The sequence below is a fragment of the Agelaius tricolor genome, unplaced genomic scaffold (assembly GCF_023055355.1).
Source record: "Agelaius tricolor isolate 1412-34295 unplaced genomic scaffold, bAgeTri1.0.p SCAF_3, whole genome shotgun sequence".
Lineage (NCBI taxonomy): Eukaryota > Metazoa > Chordata > Aves > Passeriformes > Icteridae > Agelaius > Agelaius tricolor.
This window is the reverse complement of record NW_027269263.1, coordinates 17,035,283-17,062,678: the sequence shown is the minus strand read 5'-3', so window position 1 is coordinate 17,062,678 and position 27,396 is coordinate 17,035,283. Positions and strand designations below refer to the sequence as shown.

General features: G+C 36.8%; 1 protein-coding gene across 3 annotated transcripts in view; it reads right to left on the bottom strand.

Moving 5' to 3' along the window:
* Nucleotides 1-394: 394 nt before the first annotated feature.
* CRY1 (cryptochrome circadian regulator 1) overlaps nt 395-27,396 on the bottom strand; it is a 39,617-nt gene continuing 12,615 nt past the window's right edge. Inside the window, exons 2-14 of one of the 3 annotated variants that reach the window (XM_071422704.1) lie at nt 16,968-17,076; nt 13,516-13,658; nt 11,980-12,164; nt 10,551-10,639; nt 9,829-9,969; nt 9,422-9,733; nt 6,792-6,943; nt 6,492-6,694; nt 5,640-5,741; nt 4,505-4,597; nt 3,244-3,315; nt 3,035-3,142; nt 395-1,066 (exon numbers count right to left, since the gene is read on the bottom strand). In XM_071422704.1, the coding sequence (XP_071278805.1) occupies nt 3,039-3,142; nt 3,244-3,315; nt 4,505-4,597; nt 5,640-5,741; nt 6,492-6,694; nt 6,792-6,943; nt 9,422-9,733; nt 9,829-9,969; nt 10,551-10,639; nt 11,980-12,164; nt 13,516-13,658; nt 16,968-17,076 (1,705 nt within the window). In that variant the 3' untranslated portion in view covers nt 395-1,066; nt 3,035-3,038. Of the gene's footprint in view, nt 1,067-3,034; nt 3,143-3,243; nt 3,316-3,399; nt 3,978-4,504; nt 4,598-5,639; nt 5,742-6,491; nt 6,695-6,791; nt 6,944-9,421; nt 9,734-9,828; nt 9,970-10,550; nt 10,640-11,979; nt 12,165-13,515; nt 13,659-16,967; nt 17,077-27,396 lie in introns of those variants that run through there. The other 2 variants (XR_011678540.1, XM_071422705.1) reach the window with 2 other exon arrangements.

Here is a 27,396-nt window from a genome sequence, read left to right as displayed (position 1 = left end):
TATTGACTGAGCATTTAAGCAAGTCTGAAATCAACATCCTCAAAAAGCAGCAAATTAATGCATTGCAGGACAGACTTTGCAGTTATCAAGCAAATTGCAATTACAGCAGGAAAAAAAACCAACCCAAACACCTAGATTGTGAAGAAACACTTATTAAGTACATTGGTAAAAAAAAATTAATGGTGATGATACATACATCCAATTTTGAGAAAAAGCCCTGGATAATTTGAATATTGTTTTGCTTCAGTATCATGAAACTTCAAAGGAAAAGGCAATATAGTTAATTGTTTGAGACTTCCAGATTAAGTCTAAAAAGTGTATTTATCTTCTTTCCTGAAATGGTCCTGTTTGGAAATACAAGCAGGAGCAATAGACGACACAAAAGACAAACATATGTATCTATATATACAATTTTCTTTTATTAACAAGGTATGTCATTACTGAACAAGGCAACTGAGAAATACAAGGACTGGACATATACATGAAAATTTTACAACTCGACTAAAATTGGCATGTGTTTTATATACAAATGTGATTAATTACGGTTACAACTCTACTGTATTTGATTAAACACAGTCCTAAGCACTTACATTATGAAAATATGAAATTGATCATACAGAGCTCAGGTATGGAATCTAAAAATAATAATGATTTAAAAACTTCCAAACTTTCTATTTTAACCTGTTTTTCAGAACAGCACTATAGCTTTTCCTACTACCATATACATGAAAGATTATCAAAAATATATTGATGGGTCTATCACTAATCATGAATATTTATATTTACAATAAGTTAGCAAATTCTTCACCAAATACTTTATATACAAAACTCAATTTGCCCTTTGTGAAAGAGTCATTAAAAAGTTAAAAACCATAGAAATGCCAGTTAGAAATAATGCATTCCAAAAATTGGACTTGTTTACAACAACTGAGAACAATTGAAAATAATTTATGAAAAAGTATGTACTTTTAGAACATGAACTCTCACAACACTTTAGCTCCAATACAGAGTAGCAGGAATTTTGTCCCATGTGTTCTTTGAGTGGCAAACTTCTCTTCCAATCAAGCTGCAAGAAAAAAAGAAAAAAAATTCTTAAGCAGTTTGATGTGAGTCTTTGAAGACAGAATTCAAGGTACCAATATTGTTTCCCCCCTTCTCAATGCACGAAGCCCTATCCCAATCAGTATTGGCCCAAATACTCAGAATTCTTATTTCTCACCTTAGAGGCTAACATGAGAAGAAACAAAATAAGAGAAACCGAACAAAAGCCTCTGTACTTGAGTGCTATTCAGAAGTGCACAACCTTTTGCCAGCAGTGTTTTTGAGTGTGATCTTGGCTGATGTTTGTATTGACTACAATGCTTTTGCAGCATGCTTTGAACACCCCTAACCAAATAATCTTCTCTGCCAAACTAAAAGCCCCTCCAACCTGTCTCTCAATTGAAAAAGAACTTAGACAGGAACCAGACGTTCGCTCTGCAGGTACTTCTTCTACACAGACACGAGCACCTAAGGAATTCTGCAATACAAAACATGGATGCTGAATGAATCTACACATACTAAGGATTAGACAGCTGAATTATGTTCCACTCAGGCCCATCCAAGTAACAAAAATCAGTTTGAGCACACAGAAGCAGTTTATAGGGCTTCCAGTGTGGGAGAAAATAGCAGACGGATCACTCACTAAGGTCTCAGCTCCCTTCCTCAATTGACAGCATTATGGAAAAAATACTATGGTTCTGCACTGAATCAAATCAGTATGACACAATTGTTCCAAATGCACTGCAGTAACTTCGACAAAGTGCTGCCACTGTATAACAAGCAAAATTAGATCTTGCTATCAAAACCAAATGAAGTAGACTGAATTTCCCTTTTTATCTCTAGAGATGATGAATGTATCTCCTACACTTGTTGTATGGAATCCCTGTTTTCCAGTTCCAACAATGTCTCTCCATGTGCTTTTATCTCGCTTGTTGTGCTATTCTTACTTATTCTTCAAATTTCATAATTGACCAATGCTCCACTTAGATTTTTTTTTTAAACATCTCAATCACTTTTAACCTTTGCAGCCACACTCCCAGTCTTGAAATCCTGTCCTGTCCCCTCTTATTTCAGACAGTCCTCCATTATTTGTCTTCCCTCCTTAGCACTTACTCTTTGATTTAATTTAGTCTTAATTCTTTTCAGGTCATCTTCCCTGTTCTTTTCAAATCAAGCTTACTGGGGGAAGAGGTATAACAATTTTGGCCTTCTCTTTCCTCTACCCTGTTCCCAACTTTATCTAAAAACCACAATTGACTTATCTTCTCTATGTTGATGATTTTACACATACAAAACTCCTTCTCCAGTTTTCTGCTTCTCTCTCCAAATTTTCACACCTGTTTGCATGTATCCATCTAAAATACCTTCTCCAAATTCAAGTCTTTTTCACCACAGCTTGACAAACTTGGGCACTCTGAGTAACCTGTTTCAATTACAGACCAATGACAAAGGCTCACGTCTTCAAATCTTATTTGTCCCTTCATCTTCACACTCAAGAACCACATCAGCATTTTGCAGGTTTTGGCAGTATCTCTCTAAAACATGTACTGCTTAGTCCACTTAGATATCTAAACTAATCCAGGCCCTGAGCTCTTACTTTTAAGTTGTCTTAGTCTCCTGACTCAGGTCACCATACATTCATATAAACAATGCTACTGGCACAGCTTAAGGTGAGATGTGGGAACAGAGAGTAACAAGCTACTTAAGTAGCTCTGCTAATGTATTAAAACCACAGTTTATCCATCTTCCTTTCATTATCACCTGAATCTGTGTCTGATAATCTTCAGTCTGGCTCTATTTTTGCAACTACTTCCTATCTCATACTTCAAAAACTCTTCCAGCCAGAATTTCATACTGTCTGTTTGTACAGTCCCCAGAAAAGAAATATCCACAGCAATAATTGAGGATCCTTTGCATTGCAGTGACATGAATGTTATCACAGACACAAAATTTGTACAGAACTTCAATAACTTGAAGTTGTCTCAGATCTTACCAGTTTAATTTGTGCTCTGTCGCTGGACTTTTGGTCCAACGCTCTGAGTTTCTTCTTCTGGATTTGGGCGTTTCCCTGCACTAATGCCAGTACCAAGGGCGGTTCTTCCTGATAATTTAAAATCAGTGTTTACATTAAGAGTCTATTGCACCCTTATATATCCAAGAAAAGATTTGGGTTTTTTTTCTTTTCATTATTGTTTAAATTACCTGCTTGCAATAAGTGTGATTGCTGATTGTCTCCATGAGCATAGTGTAAGATACTACTTGCTTGACAGTAACCTGTTCAGATACAGTAGATATTTATTATACTACACAAAATTTAGAGCTGCAAGCAAGTGTAAAATTATGTTCTGTACAACAACAAAAAGGAGCCAATTGATTTATTTTCCATCATCAAGAAAAATCCTGCCAGAAACTATCCTGAATGCAGAAGAGTTCTTATGCAAAAGAAAAATAAGCCTCATGGTAGTCTATAGCAGTTAAACATATATGCACTTATATCTGCAGAGTGAACATTTAGTGCCTACATATTTATGCATTATATTTGCAACAAGCAGAATGCTTGTATACCCAAACACTTTAATTATAAGTTGTTATAAATTTAAAATTTTAAATTAAATTTTAAATTAAAATTTTACTTCTGCCAAGTCCTTTTTATTATTTTGTTATAGCAACGCGAATGAATCCCTGGCATAACTGAATTATGGAAAAATAAAAAAGCACGTAAGTTAAAAGAAAGATTAGAACTTTCTTCTGATCCATGTAAACTATCTACTGGCAACCTTGAAACTGAGTGTTCTGCGTGAATAGTGCAATCAGCAGAAGCAGTTGCAAGGTTTCTTGTTCTGAACAGTTGCGGTGTTCCAGTTACGTTCTGGGTGCTTAAACAAAAGACAGATTACAGCCTTTTCTGATCAGTAAACACACCACCTCTGTTAAGACTGCAAAGAAACAAACAGTTGGGTTAAATTTCATTGCAACTTGGATCTATCACAAATCACAGCTTAAGGTTCTGTATAGTTAAAGAAAAATTTGCTTCCACAATAAGAGACTATCCACACAAAACTGCGGAAATTAATTATATATGGAAAGAATCGTAGTGAAATCAGGGAAGAGATAACATACAAATTTTGATATCCAATACACAAGGTGAACTTCTAGTTTTCAGTTTCTTTTAAAGTAGCCTAGGATAATGTTTATTTATTTATTTTTAGTCACATTTGTGATCCCTCCCACTCAAAACATACAAATACTGCCCTAGATAAGCATTTTAAGAGATAAAAATGACAGGACAAGCAAGTTCACTCTAAGAAATAATTTCTATGTTTCAAGAACAGAAACAAGGTCAGTTCATGTTGTTGACAGCAGCTGTCACCCAAAATCTATCCATGCTACTTGGATGTTTTGTCTGGTTTTCCATAGTTGCAAGGATTTGGAGATCCTCTACAGACAGGCACTGCCATAATACCTTGCTGCTGAATTCCACTTGTTCCTGTATGAGAGTCTCCCAGGGCACATGACTGAACAACAGAATGACCATCACCAGTTCCCAGCTGAGCTCCTGGAGAGGCAGGGAGAAGACTTAAACATAACAGAAGGTAAAACTCCAGCTTTGGGATTTAAAATGTGGGGAGTTTACCCCTCTCTCCAAGACATAGGCTTTTTTTTTGTGGGTTTTAAATTTTTTTTTTCCAAACCCCCTCATTACAGGTCCAAAGCTCTAAAGGTTTTTGTCTTTCCAAATTCACTGAACCTCCTACAAAAGGAATAAATTTCTGATGTGAAAAGTATAAGTACATCTATATATGAATGCATTTTAAAGAGAAAAGAGTGCACATAATGTTAATTTTTAAAAAATAAACCTCTCTTTTCTTATACATGTCCTAAACTTATAAGAAATAAAAGCTCAAGCATCCTACTTTAAGGAGTTTGTATTTTAAATCTTTAAGAGAACTATACTGGTTAAGAATAATAAGATCCATCTTCCTTCACAATCTGCTTCTAACCTTGACCAAAGCCTATGAAGAATATAAAACCAGTACATTTCCAGTTCTGCTGTATCCTTTTACATTGAAGAGTCTAAGATGTATATAGTATTTAAGATACACCATGGGTTAATACAATCTTAATACTGTTCTTATTTTTTCTTAGTAGAAATAAATAAAATAAATAAATAAATTTGATAGAAATAAATAAATTCCAGTAAGCAATCTAATGCCAGCATTAGAAAGCTTTACAAGTTAATAATTCTCACTTGAAAGTTCACAAGTCACTCATTATAAATATCAGGATGCTTATACATTTCTAGGACAAAATGATATTCAAATGCTTTTGAAATCAAATTGTTTGATACTAGTTAAAAAGCATTTTTTGGAGGGGGAAAAACATAGGTGAAAAATATTCGAGATTTAAAAAATAATTTAAAGATGTCTATATACAAATACTATCAAGCAGTGAATAAATTTGAAAACATTTGTGACTTGCACTCAGAATTGTCTTATGAAAGCAGTTCTTTCTTATAATACAAAAAGGCAAGGGCATTATAAAAGAAGTTCATGTAGTTCAGTCTCAATAATTCTATGTATTGAAAGAATTTGACTGACCTCCGGTACTACCACAACCAGAAATGCTTTCTCCTGGTGAATAGCCCATTAGGCCACCATTTCCATTTCCGTTTGGATTAGAAGGCACAGTTGCAAGAAGACCTAAAAACCAAGACAAAATATATAGAGAAAGATAGCTAGAGAAAAAAAATAAGTCAAGTGCAACATTCTGTTTTCCTTGTGATAGCTAATTCTCCACCCTCACCTTGAGTGGTTTACTTTTAAGACCTCTCTGTCTTGCCTGCTTCTGTTTCTTGCCAAACAATTTTAGTTCACATTTACTTAATTTTTTCTACATTATATTCTGCATAACTTTTCCAATATTCCTTAGTTACACATATCCAATATGCTGGGTGTAAGTGCAACATATCCTGATTCAATACCGAGTATCTGAACATACTGACTGCTCACACCTTCCTGAGCAGTACAGTGCACCTGGTTTAACTCTCAGAGCAAAGGGGAAAAATCCACCAGTGGCTGGGTTGGTGCCTACTTCTGCAACAGCATTTGCATATGCAAATACAGTATTGCTGAAGTTATGAACCACACTAAATTACTCATCACTGGTACTAAAACTTAACTGTACAAGAATTTATCAGAATCCACAAAAGGCCCAGTTTAATAAAAACTCTTCCAAAGACTCAGAGAGAAAAAATCTAAGCAATATTTGGAGAGGCACTCCCCTCAAACTCTTTCCTTTCTCAGATATACATAATATTTACTTGGATACAAACCTGGGTCACCACCCTGAGCTTAGACCTGATTCTCACTGCTATGAGACTAAATTATTAATTGCTAGAAGGTGAGAGAAGTTTTAAATAAATAAATAAAGCAAATAATCTATAATCATACCCAGTCCTCTGTATCGTGAAAGCTGCTGGTAGATCTGTTTCATCCTCTCAATATTCAGACGGCTTGCCTCTGCATGGTTTACCATTGGTTTGGGATAATTTACTCCTATAATACATTTTGCAGCCTTCTGGATGCTCTCTGGGGCATTCCAAGGATCATAGATGTATTTTGCAGGGAAACCTCTAAGTACTGGCAAATAACGTCTTAAAAAAATAACAAAAGGGTAAAAAGGTCATGTTAAGTATAAAGCTGCTCAATAGTTTAAGCAACACCCACAGCAATTTCTGGATTGTGAGTTACCTGATATAATCCCCATTTGGGTCAGTTCTTCTGCCAAATCCCACTGGGCAGTAGCAGTGAAAAAACTGTTGAAAGAACGAACTACAGGATAGCCACATCCAGCTTCCAGCATTCACACTCCAATCTGCATCAAGTAACAGCTCTTCAAAGACCTTAAGAAATTAGTGCAACAAGTTAGTCTGGGCATGGCACACCTTCAAAACACCTACTTTTCAGGATTAGTTCCTGAGTTTCTGATTGAAGCTCTTTCTTACCTGGCAACATTCACAAAATGCTCAGTATGCAATTGCAGATGCCTTAATGCCAAACTCAAAAAAGAAAAAATTCATAACCAGGCTTTTATCCTGTAAACAAACTTGTAAACATCTCAGCAAGCTACATATTCTTCTTGAAAAATAAATCCCCAAAGGATGGCTGGAGCCTCATGGCTTCCAAGTGGCATTTGCTGTTTTCAGAAGAATTGCTTCATCACATCACAGTTGAGTAAGCTTTGCAAACTTCCAGAAAACAGGGAACATACAAAGTACATTTTGAACTTGAATTGCTGGTCTGAATACCTCAACTTGCACAGCACCTTACACTATGTGAGGAATCCCAAGAGTAGAATTCAAGAGTTTCAGGGCACCCCAAACATGCTGAAGTTGCGTTCTTGAAGTTAATCTAGCAAGTCACAGTTTTGAGAACACACTCAAATTTTTGGAGGCATTATGAACCACCAAGAACACTGAAGGATGGTGTGACAGATAATGAATTCTGGTCTGAAGACCAAAAAAAAAATCTTCCAAACATTTTGATTCTAACTTGCAACCCCTATTATATATTAAAAAAAAACTCCAAACAAAACAAACAAACAAAAACCAACCAACCAACACCAAAAAAAAACCAAAAAAACAAAAAAAACCACCCCAAAACATGAGCAAGTTGAAGATTTATGAGGGTTTTACTTTCAATCTGGAGCTCAGTAGCTGTGAAACATTCAAATTTCCAGCAGTGATTGCCTTTTCATCTTCAACACAGACAGTACTAACTTGTATAAAAGGAAGTTAGGAAGTTTATCTGCTGAGTCAGATCACTAGCAATGTAGGCTGACAAAAAACAGAACAAAGCCTCATTCTGTGAAGGACAATGCTCAAAGGGTTTTTTAAAAAAGAGTGTACCTAGAAGTAGTTTTAAGAACAGATACTTATTTAATACATATTTTTGCAAGTTCTGATTTTCCTCTCAAACTTGCATAAATTCCCAATCAACCATCTTCCTTCATTCTAAGGCACTAAAAACTCAACATCATAGTACTACTGCCACCTAACTTCAATAAGTATTATTCCTATACAAAGTCTAAATAAGGTAATACTATTAAATAATGATCTCTCAATCTCTTTCTCCACATACTCAATAAGGCATTAATTCTACAGTACACACTGAGTAAGTGTTACAAAAGTATTTTTTGCTAAATATCTGCAACTACTTGGGAAAAAAGTCTTTTGAAAAAATAGGATTTATCTTAAAATGCTTACAAAAAACCATTTTAAATAGATGGTGACTCATAATGCAACAAGATCTTTAGACATTTAGAAGTGTGTTAGCACACAATTGTTCCACTAGATGCTGCCATGTAGTAAGACTTCGGAAGTAACACCACGGGGAATGCCAGATTAACTTTTGCTAGCTATGGAAACTTGAGTTGAACATCTTTCCACTGCACAAGTCTGGGGCCTTCATATATATCTATATTATTGCAAAAGTAAGAACAAGCTACCTACCATGTATCTGTAATTTACAGAGTAATTTATCTGGAACATACTGAGTTACCTATGTATCTGCATCTTCAATGTCTGCATTTGTGAACTGCAGAAGTAACCAAAAATTTTTGAAAGGTGTTCACATACAACTGATTTGTTAAAGAAGAAAATTTCATATGATTATATACATATAGAAATATGGCAATCCTCATGGCAATTAAATTTTTTAGATTTCAAAAATAAAAGTCTGATTCTCAATTTTTCATTATTATTGCTCAGTAAAAGTTATGCTACGCTTCTAAAAATCTAAAAATTATTCAAAGGCTTCATTAGTGAGAATAAATTATTCCCTTATTTTCTTCAAAAACCTGACATCTTAGATTTGAACTTCAGCATCTTATACTTGCATAAAATTAACTGCATTGAGCCTTCAGCTAAATCTTGTTGCCTTTACTCACAGTTCTAACACTGAGCAAAGTGACAAAAAATGCTGAAAGGACATTCTCAGTTTTTAGTTTTCTCTCTTTTATTCCCATAGTACTCACCCTTTGCAGGGAAGCAGATGCAAGATATGAACAGAAATTGTTTACACACAGAATGATTGGGGAAAAAATTAAATTACAATATTATTATTGTAATTATTTGTCAAGATTTAGGAAGAAATCTGAAATTTGAAAGAACTTTAGACCTATTCTGACTGCAAGAAACCTAACATTCTAATCAAAGGAGACATTCAAGAGGCAAAATTTCAGCACACCTGGTTTATCAGAACTGATTTAGTTTTGCCCACAGTTTAAGGTTTGAAATTCAACTTACACCACACAGTAACAATTCTAGAATGACCACCTGAAACTTTACAGGCACTTTAAGAAATTCAAGAAGAAACAATACCTTCATTCCTTCTTCCCAGCTGATCCAGAGGTCACCTCGAGTCAAAAAGCATGCTACAGCATGCCGGGCTAAATGGTGAATCCAACCTTCCTGACGAAGTTGTGTCATAATCGCATCAATCCAAGGAAAACCTGTCCTGCCTTCTGCCCATTTGGCCAAAGCCTCAGGATTCTTATCCCATGGAATTTGAACACAGATAGGATTCCCCTCCATTTTATCAAACCGTGGATTGTTAGTTGCCGCTGTGTAGAAAAATTCACGCCATAACAGCTGGCCATAGAGGGAGAGGGGAGGGGAGCTGTTCTTTTTTACCTGAAGATCACCATTAAAGAAAAACATTTTATTAGGAGAAGTAAGTGAAAACCATGGCATCTAACAACATGTATCCAACTACACAGAAGTCCTACCTTTTTGTACAGATCCGTTAACTTGAAATAAAAGAGCCGACAGGACAAACAGCCAAAGCGGAGGTAGGGACTAAGCCCCGTAGGGCTTGCCAGAAGGGAATTTGCATTCATTCGTGGTCTTTCAAAGTTGGCTACCCAAGCCTTAAAAAAACAAAACAAAACAAAACCCACACAGCAAAATCAGACTAGAGGCTACATAGCAAGTTAGAAAGGGAGAAATTACACACTGTCTGTAACTGAATCCAAACAGTGGACAGATGGTCAGGTCACCTACGATATACAGGCGTTCCTTTTGAATCAGCAGAACCTCTAGAAGGTAATTCAACTCAATGCAGAAGGCATGGACTGTCTTCCAGAGCTACCTGTGCCTTTCTTTTAAATACACTGGAAACCTAGACAACTAGCAATACATTAGTTGTCAGAAGAATTCCCCTTCAAAGTTATAAAATGTATGGTTTTTTAAAAAAAAAATTACTTCCAAAATAAATTTAATTTTTTATAGTATAGATGAGTAAAACAGACTGTTTCTAAAATTCATTTCAAAGATAATTTACTATCATCTTTAAAAAACAAACTATTGATTTGTATCATTGAGGATTTGAGTTAAAGTTTGTGGGTTTGATTTTTTCTGTAACACAACTTGCCCAAATCCCTTTTGGTTTCACAGCAAAGAGTAACTATGTTTCCCAGATATGTCAGGCTTGCAGTGATCTCAAACATACCTTTCGTTCTAAATGTCTTTCTAAGCGTGTGAGAGCTTCAGTTTCTCCTCCTGGCCATACTGCAGAAGGCAGACCATCTGTGTCAAAACCTGAAAGACAAATTGAATAAAGGAAATTACTTGTTTGCTTATACTGTAAGGCAACAAAATTATAGCATATTGATACCTGACTACTGCATCCTTAAAAAAATCCTAAGTTGGACACCTGAAAAAGTCTGTTTTAAAACAGTATGCAACCAAGTCTTCTTGAATCATATCCAATACCTCTTACTTGCAGCAAAACTCAAATTTTTCCTTTTATATTTACATTAATATACATCACAAATGGTCTTACTTCAGTCCCAATTCTTCTGGTTTGTTTGGTTTTTTACATGAAGTGACCCCTCAGATTTTCCAAATCTGCAATATGCAGGATATCCTAAAACCATAACTTTTTTTTTTTAATTACTATTAAGAAGCAACGATTGTTTTTGTCATTTACAGAATGTCTAAAAACTTTTCCACCAAGGTAAAAGCATGAGTGCCATCTTCAGAACATTCCTAGATATCACTGACCTCAATTTAAATAACAGAGATTGTAAATATGATGATAAACATGCACTTGAGCCACAAAAGAAAGATAAAAAGAAGGTAATCAGATTTTTTCCACATCCTCGCACCTGCCCCAGGATTGCTCACCAGATGTGTGGAAGAACATGGCTGCCTATAGTTTAACCACTGCATAGTGAGATCATTGCTTCTTATAAAGGCTTTAAAACCCAAGGTCTGTTTTGTAAGAGTTTGAATGGACTAGACAGGGCAGTAACAGGTTAACCAAACCTGTCCAGACCCTTCTGTTAGCAATTTGGAGGGCATAGCACATTTTGCCTGTATTCTGGGATGTGTGGGAAAACAGGAAAGAGATAAGAAGCTTCACAGACAGCAGCTGATACTATTCCTTAAAATTACATTTATAGAAATGTAAGACTTTTTTCCCTGCAGAACCTTCTAAAGTAATTAATTATCTTATTAATACATTTTTTCAGTGTATCAAGAAAAGAGGCCAGGTTTTTTAAAAATAGTTTGTTAAATGACAGATAAATGACCTGAAGCACAAAGATATGAAGTTTATTTAATACAAAATGAAGCATTAAAGACATTAACTAAGCATTAATTAGTAGCTTAATGATTATTTGGTACCCAAGAAAATGGCTATGCTGTATTACAAGAAGCCAAACAGTACTTAATATAGTTTGACCTAACCTGTCATTTACCAGAAACCAACCAAAATTTACAGAGTTGGTTATCTTTCTTTGTTCCTTTTGTATGTCATAATTGCATCAGGTTAACAATTACCCAGTAGCAGGACCTCACTTGCTGTTTTAAGTATTGTGCTTTCAATGGTAGATTTACACCTTGTTTCAAAATGTCAAAGCAATCTCAGAACATACCCAGCTCTTCAAGTGATGGCACACCATATTTCTCATCATGGTCATCAGAAACTGGAGTAGTACATTTTTTCATTACTTCTGGGGTTATAGTCTCCACAGGCATCTCCAGGGGTTCCATTCTACTAATTAGGGTCTGAAATCGCTTGTAAGTAAGAGGAGGCTGTCCTCCATTTAATTCTATTATTCTATATTAAAAAGAAAAACAGAAAAGAAGTATGTCAGACAATAGTATTTAACAGTTTTTCTTATAAAATATACACACCCATACATACACAGAAATATCTTCTTACCTCCCTCCAGCTTACATAGAATCCCAAATATACATGGTAATCCAGTCAGCTAGAACTTTAAATATACCATCCTTCCTTCCCCACTAGGGAGACATATAAACTAACTGTTTATAAGCAAGTCAATTTTCTTCATTCCTGGGTTATAGAAATTCCCTCATGAACAAGGATATAATGAACATGGACAGCTCAAGGCAAAGAAAAGAACAGATCAGTAAAGCAGATAGAGATTCTAGCTACATGCAGAAGTATCCAGGTCATGTACAAGGCCACGCTATTTACATTCAAAGAAATTCACTTTCCCCTTCTGATATTGAGAACAGTAGTCAACATTAAAACTGTCTTAATATGGGGGGAAATTAACATGTAGCTTAAACACACTGACTGTCTAAAAAACACAGTTTTGTGTTTTGCATTGCCATTTTAAATATATCTGAAGTCTTAGAAAAAAGGAAAACTTCAAAGAAATATTTACAAAGTGATAGATGGAACCAAATGCTTATTTAGCAGGGTGCTTGGGTGGGAGGGGGAAAAAAAGAATTTCCAATTTGGGATTAAAAAAAGTCAGCTATTGGTTTCAAAAAGTAAAATACTTCCAATTTCATTGCCCTCCCATATGTCTAATAGTCTCTTATACATCAGCTTGTAACAGAATAAAATGGGCAGCTACCACAATATATCACCTAATGTTAAGACAAGTTATACTTGTAACTAGTTTGTGGATAATGTTTCTATAATAGGGAATTAACACAAATCCATTAAATAGATCTGTGGAAAAATATAACAAGACATTCAATAAGGCAACACAGGGATAGCAAAAAATCACCAATTACTTATTGAATAGATAATTGGTAGGAAACAGTACTTAAAAAAACTTAAGGGACTTTCTCATAACTTGTGTACAAAAAGTGAAATAAAGACAAAACAAACAAAGCAACTAAACAAAGTCAGATGTTATTTCGGAGAAGCTACAGACATGTTTGAATAACTTAATTATAAATGACAGCTAATTAACATAAACATTATTTTCAGAAGAACTCCAAATTAAAACTGCATTTCAGATTCAGTTACACATCTTTTTTTTGAGTTTATGGACGGATAAAAGTGAAACCTAAAACAAATTTGTAGTTTTCCTAACTATGAACTGTTTGGTGTGGAAAGTAGCCCACAATATATAAATAAATACTACATAAAATTCCAAGGGGTTTTTTCCCTCCTTTTTTAAAATCCAAGGAAAATGGTAACTTACTTGTCCAGGTCATACAATGTATGTGAAATCCGAACAATGACCTCTACTCCAGCTTCACTAGCCAGCTTCTTGATAGCTGCATCTCTTTCCTTCCCAAATGGTTCAGAATCATATTCAATAGAAAGTTTTGCAATGTTCCATTCCTACAACACAAACCAGAAGTGTGGTCCTTTAGAAACTCAGCTGCATGATGAAGGGTCAGGGAAAAGAGAACTGGAAGGACAGGGGCAGAATGGAAAGTCAGCTATTACCTGTGGATAGTTATCAGAGATACAGAAAGATCCAAAATATATTAGGCATCCAGAATAACAAAAATAAAGTCCAACTTTTTGGCATCTAAGTAGCTATCAAGTATAAAAAAGCCTCCATCTGTCTTATTACTGTGGGTGCTCAGTAATGCAACATGTAATGAACAATTTCCATGCAAATTTTGAAAACTCATCTCCAACTTTAGGATTCACATACTGTAAAAGACTCAACAGAAGAGGAAGATGACAAAGGATGTCTTCTGAACATGGATCAATAGCAGTACCTTGCTCTACACAAAAGCTTTTTACATATGCCAGTCAGCTTTAGCAGCAGAACTGAAGTTTGAAGGGAGGGGTTGGAAGTATTGCCCCACCCTATCACCAAACACTTTCCTTACCTTTCCCAAATCCCTTCTCCTCACTCAAGACAATCTTCAAATTCTCAATTAAAAATAAAAAAAATTAAAAAGGCTGTCTTCTACAAAGAGAATGCCTTATGCCTTGTAGTCTAATATTCTTTATGTCACAGATGCTGTGACAGTCACAGGTGAGGAAAATGAAGGGAACAAAGGGATCAACAATGGCTAAGGCTTCTGCAACAGTAGGAAATTGGAAAGGTGAAGTATGCACAAGATGATCCTAGAAAGCCATCACGCCAGTCAAATACCTTTCTAAACCCCCAGAATCTTAATGACTTGATTTAATACACCATAGTATTTCAGAGAATTGGATTTACACCAGAGACAAGGGCACTCAATGCTAATCACCTAGGGTGCAATTTCACTTCCGAACTCCAGCTCTCTCCTAGATGAAGCCCAGCCCTGAGGACAGATGATTCCAAGGAGTGCTTGCTCTTTGAAACAAGGCTGGGATCCCACCCTCATTAAGTCTGCCAAGACTAACACAGCAGGCCTTGAGTCCTCAAGGCCAACAGTCCAACTTCCTATGTCATCAGATAACATTTACTTCCCATTTCATAATGCTCCATAGCATAAAACCACTGTCTGATGAGTTGCAGCAGATACTTTTCTAAACCCTTCTTTCCTCTCACGATTTGCAAAGTCCATAAAAAAGAGTGTCCAAGACACAGAGTCAAGTCCCTAGGGAAGTCAAGAAACTCTGAGACAACTGCTGTGTAATGTGAATACACCCAGATCACATCAGCATGAGCCAGGCAATTAGAAGAATCAGAGACACAGATAATTTTGCACACAGTCATACTGCTGAATGGTTTTAGCAACACTGATGCATTAAAAAAAATTAGTGATGGTTTCAATTCTATTTTCTTTACTAAGCCAAGCCCAGAGCTAAAGATAGAAAGCAGAACAGGACAAATTGAAGAGAATGAGGCAAGAACAAGCCAAAACTTAAATGAAACGAAAGAGCCTAAAGGTGTTTGAGGTCTTTTGTAAGGATAAAGATAGATCAGTGTTCTGCCTTTTGAAGGTATTGTTCAGACTGTGAAAAGGAAAGCCTTACCAAGAAACAGCGGTGATACGTTCACTACTAGGAAATCCACAGATGCTGGCACCTATGATAGGGCTCCTGACACCTGACAGGGCTCTACGGAAGTTCCACTATCTCCTACCCTAAGTTAATGACTTAACTGAAGTTATTTTTTCCAAACTTAACTGAACTTATCTTTTCCACATGTGTTCATTCTTCAGGGTCAGAATCATTGCTCACCTTTGAGACATTTAATAGGGATGATCTGAAAAGCCTTGTTCAGTGTTATAAGCCTTTCACTGCACTGCAAGTGTCTGATGCACAGCTACTGCTCTGACAAAAGAAGTTGTGAGATATAATTATAAGACATAGATGCATGTTCCAGGTCAACTTCACTCAAAAGTGAAGAAATCCTCAAGAGCTTCAGTAACTTGTTTGAGCATAGAGGATGTCCTGAAAAGTCCCTTAGTGAACCAATATATGATAAAGACACTAACTTGAGGAACCAGAAGACACAGACAGATGTGAATGCTCTTTTTTGATTGCTGTATGCTATCTTACAAGTAATTTTCTTCTTAGCACTAAAATTAATATTCTAAAAATGTCAAAATTCAAAGCTGCCAGGCATAGAAAGATCAGCCTAGCAGCAAAATCTGAAACAGGAGCTGTCAAAGTAGCCATTAAAGTATTTAAGAGTTGCCACAGGTTGCTCAAATCCAGAAGGCAACACACAATGGGAAGACCTTTGTTCCTGCTTAAACGAAACCAAACTAAGTTTGGCCGACAAATACAATAAGATTGAAGATCTGAGGAGTTGCAAGCAACAGCTAATGCCACAGTACTCCTCCAGGAAATTCTTCACTGAGGGGAAATCAAGGAAAGACCAGTAGAAGTATCACCCAGTTAGCATTTCACAACAAAATCACAATAATGAAGATGGAAATGTGGTTTGAGTTTTCAGGTTGGTGTTGAAAACCTGGGAATAAAAATAATGAACATACAACCTCTTTGGAAAAATGGGTATTTCCTTTTACCGTCCCCCATTCCCAATCTCACTTGTTTCAGTCACCTCAATTCAATCATTCTGAAAAAACTCTTCAATTTGCCAAGTGTTCATTTTTACAATACTAATATAGTATTGCAACCTTAAATACACTATTATCCATAGACAACATATTACTATCAGTAGCAATCACTCACAGCTTTAATTCTTTCAGTAAGACCCCTTTCCACAAGAGCCTTAAATGTCTTTGACTAGAAAACGCTTTTTAGTTACACTGTGCTTTTAACAATCTTACTACTAGAAAAAAGCTTATTAAATCACCTTTTATGGTCAAAAAGCAATCACAGCAGATGTTTGGCCTAAATAAAACATTGCTTTTACAGGTCAGGCTTTGAACATGGACTCACGTGCACAAAATTTTATTTCAGTACTACAAAGGGAACATGTAAAAGAAAATGTAGTAATATACAGTACCTACACTTAGCAAAATATATGAATCAATTCTGTTTCTGGAGAGAAAGAAACAAAAACCAGTAATGTCTAAAAGCAACTCAGCTCATTTGGTGAAATGCACATTAGAGAGGAAGAATTCAAAACTAACACAAATAACTTTAATGAGAAAAAGAATAGACCAGTATTTGCATTAATAACTTACAACATTCTTGTACTGAATGAAACAGTACAAGAAATATTCCTAGCTATAATTAGTTTGTTGGTCATATTTGTGGAAAAAACAACTGCAAGGTGGCACTTACCTTAAAAAGCCTGGGGAAAACATCTGCTGGCTGTCCACGGATAACAAACAAACGTGAATTCAGTTTCCGCAGATTGGCATCAAGATCCTCAAGACACTGAAGCAGGAATCTGCAAGAATTTAGAAAAACATTTATTTTCGGAGGCAAACCAGACAATTTTACAATAGAAAAAGGTAACTAAGAAGAATAATCAATAACAATTATCAGACCTTGAGCACTTTGTACATATTTTAGTGTTGCTGCATGTTCACATCCTAATTACACCTGACTTACAGTGGCATGACACCATGTGATATCTTCCACAATACATAATTCATAAAAATTCATTGTCATTTCAGTTTTCCCCTCAATGTTATTCAGATCTGGAATGGACTAAAACATACTCTAGTCTCAACTAAAACTACAAGTCTCTTGCTATTCTAAAGACAGAAAAACTCCTACACTACAGAAAAAAACCCCAACGAACAAAGAGACAATCAGCTGTTGGCACACTGCTACTAAACTTAACCCAAGCCCTTCTTACAACACTGAACTGTGACTAAAAACAGCATACCAGGAGTACACAGTCATGACTATCCCTCTGCCCTTCATTTATAGAAACAGCCCGCTATATAACATATGCATCTTGGCTGTAACTTCACCAGAATTATTTAATAAGCAAATTAGCACATCTGACAAAAAAAAAAGGAGAACGGGGTGCTGCAGACCTGCAAGTGTTCAAGTGAAACAGGTAGTCACACAAAAAATGTTGAGACAGGTTCACATGCACAAAAATTTATTCAGAGATATAATAACTCCAATGGTGAAAGTGGTTTGGGGAAGAAATAAAAACAAAAGGAAAGAGGAAAAAAAGAGACATCTACCTTACACCCAGCTGGAAAGAAAAGTGCTGGAGGTTCCGAGATGAGTGCCCTTCCCCTGGACTCTCTCCAGTCTAACAAGTGGCTCCTCCTAATATTTTTCATGTGATCAGCAGGTTAAGGGGAGGTGATCCTCTCCCTTTACTCTGCCCTGGTGAGGCCACATCTGGAGTGTTGAGTTCAATTCTGGGCTCCCTAGCCCAAGAAAGACCAGAAACTACTGGAGAGGGTCTGGAGAAGGGCTACAAAGATGTTAAGGAGACTGCAGCATCCTTCTTACAAGGAAAGACTAAGAGAGTTGGTCTTGTGTAGTCTGGAGGAGATTACTGAGAGGGGATCTTACCAATTCATACAGATATCTTAAATGCAGTGCCAAGAGGATGGGGCCAGACTCTTTTCAACAATGCTCAGCAATAAGACAAAGGGCAACAGGCACAAAATTAAACAGGAAACTGCATCTGAATATAAGGAGAAAGTTTTTTTGTGGGTAACAGAAGACTGAAACAGGCTGCCCAGAGAGAGGTTGCAGTCTTCTTTCCTGGATATATTCAAAGCCCATCTGGACATGATCCTATGCAACCTGCTCCAGATGAATCTGCTTTAGCAGGGACAGTTGGACTAGGTGATCTCCAGAGGTCCCCTCCTACCCCAACAATTCTGTAATTCTGTACTAACAACATACATTTCACCAGGAGCTGCTCAATCCCTCTCAGCCATTCCTTCTTACAGTGCTGTTGGCATTCAGCAGAGCACATACTGATCAGGGCAACTGCTGAGTCAGCGCCTGCTGGTCATTAATTTCTGTGCTCACACATTATTGCATCCCCTGCCATAAACCACAAGCTACACCCAAAGGGGGGAAAAAGAAAGAGGCTGTCCCACACTGCAGTCCATTACTCCTGAGAAACCCTGCTGTAATGATACTGTGCAGGTGCAAGGCCACAGCGATAACACCTCCGGAGCAACTGCCTGAGAGCAAGGCAGGAGAAGCAGTGCCAGGACAGCTGGAGACTGCACCTGCTGAGAAGGGGCACAGCTACCATGGAAGGGCAGTAGCGGCTCTGCAAGTGCCCAGCATGTTATGAGGACAAAGGCACTGAGCAACCAGGTTTACTAAAATCAGGAGTTCATTCGCCCCTAGATTTTGAAGACAAATCCTAAAAGCTAACCAGATACAATGAAAATGCTGCACCTTCTAGGAGGGATATAGCATACATGATTGCTGCAAACCTGCTAATATCCATTTTCTAAGTATTTAGCAATATGTAAGTGATGCCTACCTAACACACATTGCTTTCAACTTTACATGGGGAAAAAACTTATCAAAAATAGTATCTAAAAGGCTGGGACAAACCTCCCCTGGCTGCTATTAAATACCTACAATGTGTGGCTCACTTGACCTGAAAGAGAAAGAACAGGCGTCTTAGCAGCCAGCATAAAAGAATACAATGGCTTCTTCACTAAACATGGCAAACCATGTTTAGATGTTTAACAACTGGTACAAACCAGAAATGCCTATTTTTTCTCACTTTGCTCAGTTTTGTTTTGAAAAAACTGTGTGGTAGTTAGAAAAGAAGAAACTTCTCTAAACTCATTTAATTAGAAACCATGCAGGGGCTATTTTAAGAATCAGATGAGAGTTGCATATGCTTCTATCAGAGAGAACTTGAGCCCCGTGTCCCTAGGACAAAGTCAATTTTATTTGGACTCTGAAAATTACAGCTTGATTTTCGCATGGTTTTTTAAACCTGGAATGATAATTAACCTTATCCATGTGAATCTCACTTTCAAGGAGCATGTATTCACATATACTTCACAAATCACTAGGAAGACAAACTACAATACTGCTCTGGATACCTTTAGAATAATCCAGGGGGTCAGAGCTTTTTGTTGCCCTTTTTTTTGTGGTTTGGTTGTTTGGAGTTTTGTTGTTACACTGGCTTGTTTGTTTGTTGTATAAACTCATCTCACAGAGTAGAGGGAAAGGTTATGGAAAGAAACTGGTGACATGAAATATTCATAACTATTCCTGTCTTTCAGGAAACTTGATTTTTTTTTTTCCTATTGGCATTTCAGTTCTCTCTATTTTCTCAGTCTCTTTTCCTACCTGACTGATCACAATATATAACTTCTAGTCTGGGCTTGGAAGAAAATCCTATTCAAGAAGCTAACATGCACTGACCCAGTCTCCAATTCGCATCCAAGATCCCTAAACTTGCCCTTAATACTGTTTAATCTCTATTTGTTGGTTCCCCAAATCCTCTCTGTTATCTCTCTTATCTCTCACCACACTCCAGCATTTCAATCTCCATAAAACTCTTTCAGGTACTTAACAAAGATAACAGTGTAGACTCAAAACTGTTAAATATATTTAGGAAGAGAGCAGGAGGGTGGCCAGGGGACACACACACTCCCCCTTACCTCAACAAAAACTAGAACAAATTAGAAACAGCCCAACCACAGCTTGTGTTGGAAGACTCACGGAAAGCACATTGTTCAAAAATAACAGACCAAATCAAACTCTAGTGACCTTACAATATCTAGAGTAATAGCAATGCAAAAGAATACTTTTGACTTCCAGAACACACACTCAGCTCACAGTTACTCAGAAGAAGCATGTCATTTAGTAAGCATACTTGATTCTTTCAGTCGAACCAAATATGTTGTAGCAAAATGTGATGAAAATAATTAATCACTTATTTTGTTTTCATCCACTGTATTTATGCTATACTACATCTAAAGGCATTTTTCTTATTAAAGTTTTAATAGAAGTTGTCAAACATAAAAGCCTTTACACAGATTTATAGAATCACAAAATATTTTGGGTTGGAAGGGACTTTTGAAGGTCATCTAGTCCAATCTCCCCTGCAAAGAGCCTTATTCAATTAAATCTGAACCTTCTTAAATAATCACTTTTAAAAACATACCAATAAACATAAATAATCAAATCAATTACTTGTCATAAAAAAAGCTTTTACCTCCTCTTTTTATCATTAGTACCCCTAAAACATAAGAGAAGCAGCACAGCATCTTTAACTGAATGCAAAATTACCTGACCTTTCTCTCTGAAAAGATCCAACAAAATGCTCACAAACACATTCATTTCACAGGAATGGTAAATTAGTCTATGAATTGAAAATGAATATGAAACCTCCATCACATAAAAAGTATTTCTTTTCAGTAAATGAGCTCTAGAAGCAAAGTTTCTTCATAGCAGCTATGAAGTAAGAGCTACTAGGCTTAAACTCTACTATACTTCATACCAGACTCTGGCAATGAGAAGATATTTAAATCTCCCCCTACAATAACAGGTCACGTTTCTGAGTCTGAATCTAAACTAACTTTTTTCCCTTAACCTAATAGTCAATGGGAAAGCACTTTCTTTTGCACTTTGAATGAATTATATGAGCTAAAAGCTTTATTAATACACACAAAAAGGATGCCCAGATAATTTTTAACAGATTAGAGCATCAGCCCAGTTTTCTGTATCTGATCTCAAACATCCCTTAGGCAAACCAGAAGGAAATGTTCACTAATAATTTCACACTAGCAAACAATGTGAGGTACATGCATGACTGACACGATAGAGGGAGGCAGAAAAGACTTACATATTTTAACATGGGGAAGATGCTGATGCAAAGCATCCCTGTCTGCAAGCAACATTCTTAGAGAGTATTACACACATTTTGCCAGAGACATCTAATTATGATATTCTGAACTTTCATGAAAGCTGCTGAAGACTTCATTCTCTAAAAGACATGCACATAAAATCTTAGCAGTTGACTCCAAGAAACACCACAAGCCTTCTTTGCTGTCAATCATATAAGGTATGCTTGGGGTCTAAAATATAAATTAATTGCCAAAAACTGGCAATAATTGCATAATATAACTCATAATTTTAGCTACCATACAACTGAAAGAAACTGATACCATCAAAGTAACTATTCAAATACTTCAATAAGTAATTGTTAACAAGTTAACCATTAACAAAATAAGCTAAAGCAAGCACTACATCACACAATGTTCCTAGCTCTGCACTATTAACATGATTAAAGACTATACACTGAAGAAGTCAGGAGCAGCTTGTTAGAAAGGTAACAATTTTATTTAGGGAGGAGACCTGCAAGAAGGATACCTATAGACACACTATTTAAGGCTACCCTTAAGTCTTGTTTGGGGTTATTTTTAGGAGTAATGAACACCCAGAAACCACAATCACATATAACCATCCTTGCCAGTACAAGATGAAGGCAGCTGGTGGGAACTGAGGGGACTTAAAATGCAGTGACTTCTCTTGCAGGTGCTATTTACATCTGAAAATGCTAGTAGGCTAAAACCATTAAGAATAAGTTTTCTGAACCAATCCAGATTCTGAATTTGACCATTAGCAGGAGTGTTAGACTGCACAGACACACAAAATATAGGAATTTAGCTAGCCTTTCTCATTCTGAGAGGAAGTTTAAGAATTTGAGTGTAAAGGAACAGTGCTAAAACTTGTTCTGTTCCTAAGTTTAATACTTTTCACCCACGACTGATCAACTTCCAGCAACCAATCCAAACTTGTGTTTAACCTCTCTTTTTAAGTACCTTTTATCTACCCACTAGTCCTCACACCAAGCCATTGATTTCCACCAATAGAAAAGCTCAGTCAAAGAAGAAACTCATGTTGTTATGGGTATTTGACTGCCACCCAGACTTTGTCTATCAAAATTATCTTAGGCAGCCTAATATCTGCTAGCTTTACTACCCTCTTCAATTGTTTTTTCCAACAATGCTATCAGATACTCCTCCTTCATCTTTCAGAGTTTAGTAGAGCTGTCTGGATTCAATAAAAAAGAATATTACACACTGTTTAATACCAACCACATTTTATTAGAGAGAGTATAATTTACAGCATTAGACCCTAATGTATTAATCACACAAATCACGTACCCTTTATTTCTCTTCAGAGAGAGAGCAAGAGCACTTTTCTTTCACACATACTTTGCCATATGCCTGATTAGGTTATAAGGAGATTTCAGCATAAGGCAAATATACGCCTCATACTAATTTTAACTGGAATCACAATGCGAATACCAAATCAAAAACCAAAACTGAGTATGAGGCACTGAGAAGTGCATCTCAAACTTGATGTCCCTTTATACAAATATTTAGTATTTTACCAGTATATTTTCCTGTTTGATTGTTACCAACCAATGCGTCTTAGTGCAAGCAGTATATTCTTACAGAACTGTAAGAAGATTAAGCTCAGACAGGATTTAAGTGTTATGTACACTCTGCAGCATCCTTTGGCAGCCAGCCACAGTAGTATTTTTCTGTTACCAAATCAAGGTCACAGAGGCATTCCTTCCTGTATCACATTGTTTCAACGAATCCCACATCCAACTTCACGTCCTAAAGTGGTATACAATAATACATGTCGTAAAGGTATTATCCTTTGAGCTTATACATAAGAGTAGGAAAAAGTTCATGTTACTAAACTCTAGATACTTAAGTGAAGTAGCTGTGGGAGTTAACTAATCTCCTGCAGGGTTGCTCTACAGTCAGTGAGGAAAAAACAGCTCCTTTAGAGAGCAAATCAGAACTACAGCATCTTTTATAACTTAGTACAGCTGATCCACTTGCAAAACCAAACCCAAACACTGCCCATGATGTGTGTCACTTGGCTTTTTTTCCCGCTAATATTTATTACTGTTATAATCTTTAAGCCAAAGCAGAGCTGTGACGGACAACAAATGCAAGACACATCCAAGCCTATGTACAGCTGTAAAAGAGATTCTCAGGGGGAAAAAAAAGCAATTCTTTGAAAATAGATGAAAGAAAGGGCTTTGAGCTATAATCAAGAGAAAACCATGTTTAAAATTTAATCTCTCCAAGCTGAGTCCTTTTGGGTGCATCTTCTTTGACACTAAGGAAAAAAGACTATTTCAGATATGGAGTGAGAACAGAACATCAACCACAGCAAGCAGTACTGCTCGATTAGGAACAACAAACTCATTTGAATCAAACCTATCTCACATTGGGGAAAAAGCTGGCATTTACTTACATACCATCCCTCATTAATTTCTTTCCAACTGAACTAACTTTTCAAGGTTAGCATTCCCCAAAGGAAGGAAACACAAATTTTTTCTCTTATTCAAAAGACATTCATAATCCCCCAAATATGAAGGAAGCAGGGTAATAGGCAGGATTACAACCCTGGACTTTTGGAGATCTACTTTTGGCTGCTTCAAGGACCTACTTGGAAGAATTCCATGGGTTAAGTCTCCAGAAGGTAGAGGAGTCCAAGGGCACTGGTTAGTACTCAAGCATCATTTCTCCCAAGCTAAGGACCAGCGCATCCCTATTAGTAAGAAATCAATTAAAAGCATCAGAAGACCTGTATGGATAATCAAGGAGCTTCTGACAAAGCCGAAACACAAGAAGAACGTTTATGGAATATGGAAAACAGGACAGACCACTTGGGAGAAATAAAGGCATGTTGTCAGATTACGCAGGGATATGACAAAGAATGCTACACGGTCCATTTGGAATGGAATCTAGCAAGGGATGTCAAGTATGACAAGAAAGGCTCCTTCTTTCCTACCTTTTGCTACTTGTAGCAAAAGGAAGACTAGGGAAACACGGGCTCACTACTGAATCAAGTGGGTGCTGTGGTGACAAAGCATGTAGAGAAGGTACAGTTACTGAATGCTTTCTTTGCTCCATCTTTATTTTTAAAGCCAGACTCCAGGAATCCCTGAGCATGGAGGCAAGAGTGAAAGTCCAGGAAAATGAAGATTTTCCTTTAGTCAAGGAGGATCAGATTAGATATCCTTCAGTCAAGCTTGCCATCCAGAAATCCACAGATCCCAATGAGATACACCCATGAGTGTTGAGGGAGCTGGCAGATAGTATTGTTAAACCATCATCCACTCTCCATCATCTTTGAAAGGTCATGGAGAACAGGAGAAGTGCATTAAAGTACCAGTACAGGTTAAATGTTGTCTTCCTGGAAAGTAGCTCTTCAGAGAAGGACCTGTGATTCCTGGTGGACAACAGGTTAAACCAGGAGCCAGCAGTGTGCCTTTCTGGGATGCATTAGGAAGAGCATTGCCAGCAGGTCAGGGGAGATGATCTGCACTGCTGAGGCCTTATCTGGACTGATGTGTCCAGGGTTGTGGGTGGGTAAGCTGGGCTGCACAGTTCAAGAAAGACAAGGAGCTCTTGGAGAAAGTCCAGGAGAGGGCTACAAAGTGGATAAGGGGACTAGAGCATCTCTCTAATGAGCAAAGGTTGAGAGAGACCAGCCTGTGTAGTCTGGAGAAGAAATGACTGAGAGGGAATCTTACCAACGTATACAAATATCTTAAAGATGGTGTCAAGACGATGGACCAGACTCTTTTCAGCCATGCCCAGTGACAGAATAAGGGACAATGCGCACAAACTAGAATACAGGAAGCTCCATCTGAATATGAAGAAAAACATCTTTACTCTGGGAGTGACAGATCACTAGAACAAGCTCCAGAGGGGTTGCAGTCCCTTTCCCTGGAGATATTCAAAACCCACTTGGGACACATCCTGTGCAATCTCCTCTGGGTGAATCTGCTTTAGAAGGGGAGGTGTCCCCTCCAAGTGTCCAGGTGTCTCCCATTTCCAAAGTCCCTTCCAACCCCAACCATTTTGTGATTCCATGAAATAGCACTGTGAAGTTGGTTCCTATTTTGTGAGCCATACATCACAGCAAATGGTGTATTTAGCTTCTATGAAGTCTGGATCTTAAATTCACATTCAAAGGGCACCCATTACTCACCTAAATTATTCTCATATAACTTGAAATGAACATCTCAAATTACTTCATGTTACAAAGGTCAGTCTGCTGGTGATAGAAGACTAACAGGCTCACAGCTTCCTAAATCTGTCTCTTAGTGTCTTCTGTTCTTTAATGTACATATTCTGTGTTTATTTTTTTTAATACCCTAATTCAAATCTGATAAATCAAAGTATTTATTATTTTACTTTAATTGTTTATGTCTATTCTCTCCAGAGAGAAACTAGTTGGATCCATAAAGGAAAACCAAGAGCAAACAAATTGTACTGGAGACAACTGGGGAAATATTACCTAGAAGCAAATTACAAAATTAAGAGTTACTTGAGAGTACAGACATGGTCATACATAAATTTAAACCAACTTATTCTCCTGCATCCAAGTTCTCTTATTTAAATTAGCAGCTCTTAAGGCTTGATGTAATTAAACAAGAGCTAGCCTGCTTTACAAAATATTTCAGCCACGTTATTTTCAGCAATCTAAGCTGTCCAAGACAGCTAAGGCTCATTTAAAAAGAACAAGCACAATAAGAGCACTCCAACAAGATAGTCTTGCAATCTGATTCTAAAGGACAGATTTTATACTGCCCTTAATTTACATTAATAAAACCTTCTTCCTCTCCTTAAATTAAAGTGACCTCTTTAAGGTTACAATTAGTGCTAGTAAAATTTTGCAGTTTTATGTTTCCTAGAAATAAAACACTGGCTTAAATAAATATATTTCTCAACTACACTGGATAAATTTCAAGTCTTTAACATAGAATTCCATCACCTCTGGCTTCCCATATCTCAAAAATCTATTAAACTAATAGAAAATAATTAAGGATAGAACTGAAATCCTTTAGCAAACACAGAAATTGGTAGAAAGTTTCAAAAACTAAAAAGAAATATCCTGAAGCTATTCCCAGAAATCTTAATTAAAACTGACTGGTGCTCACCTTATGGTGGTCAGACATTCAGCATTATCTTAACTTCCCATTGCTACTATTATGAATCAAAATGCCAACATTTTCTGAACCAGTCTTTCAAAGCTGAAATTTATAGTTGAATACAAAGTCATTTATAGCTGAATTAGTTATAGTCATTTATAGCTGAATACAAAGTTATCTTGATGAAGGTGTATTCAGGGTTTTGAGTAATAATGATGTAGAAAAAAAACATTTACACCCCATCCCCCCCCCCCCAAACAACTGAAGGACAGATTTGTTTATCAAGCTGCAGAAATCCTGAAAACCTCCACTTTGTCCTCAACTATGTGGCAGCTATGTCCTTAACTCAGCATGTGGGCAGACTAGTGGAGGGAACTCTTCAACTCATGCTGCAGAGGCTGATGCAGGAGATGCAAAGAGCTCAGTCACGTAAGACCTAGAAAACAGAACTGAAGTATAGCTCAAGACACGATAGATGAAATAATCCAAATGACCTCTAGATAAATGTGCTCTCTTCATCTGCCACAACTTCAGCAGCTCTCTGCAATACTGAAGGTCAGGACCAACAGACGGTACATCACTTGAAGTAACTAAACTGATCTTAAAAAGTTACATAGGACAGTTAAGTAGAAGATTCTCATAACTAAGGAATAATACTCAGTCATCTCTGCCCAAGTCATAGTAGCTTAGATAAAGATTTTATGAAGAATGAAACAAATGAAACATTTACTGTAACAACTGTACTTTTACATTTTCCCCATCTACCCATTCCTGTTAGAAGACAGAAGTGGATTTCCAAAATTCACTTCCTAAACACCAGTGACAGCTTTTTTT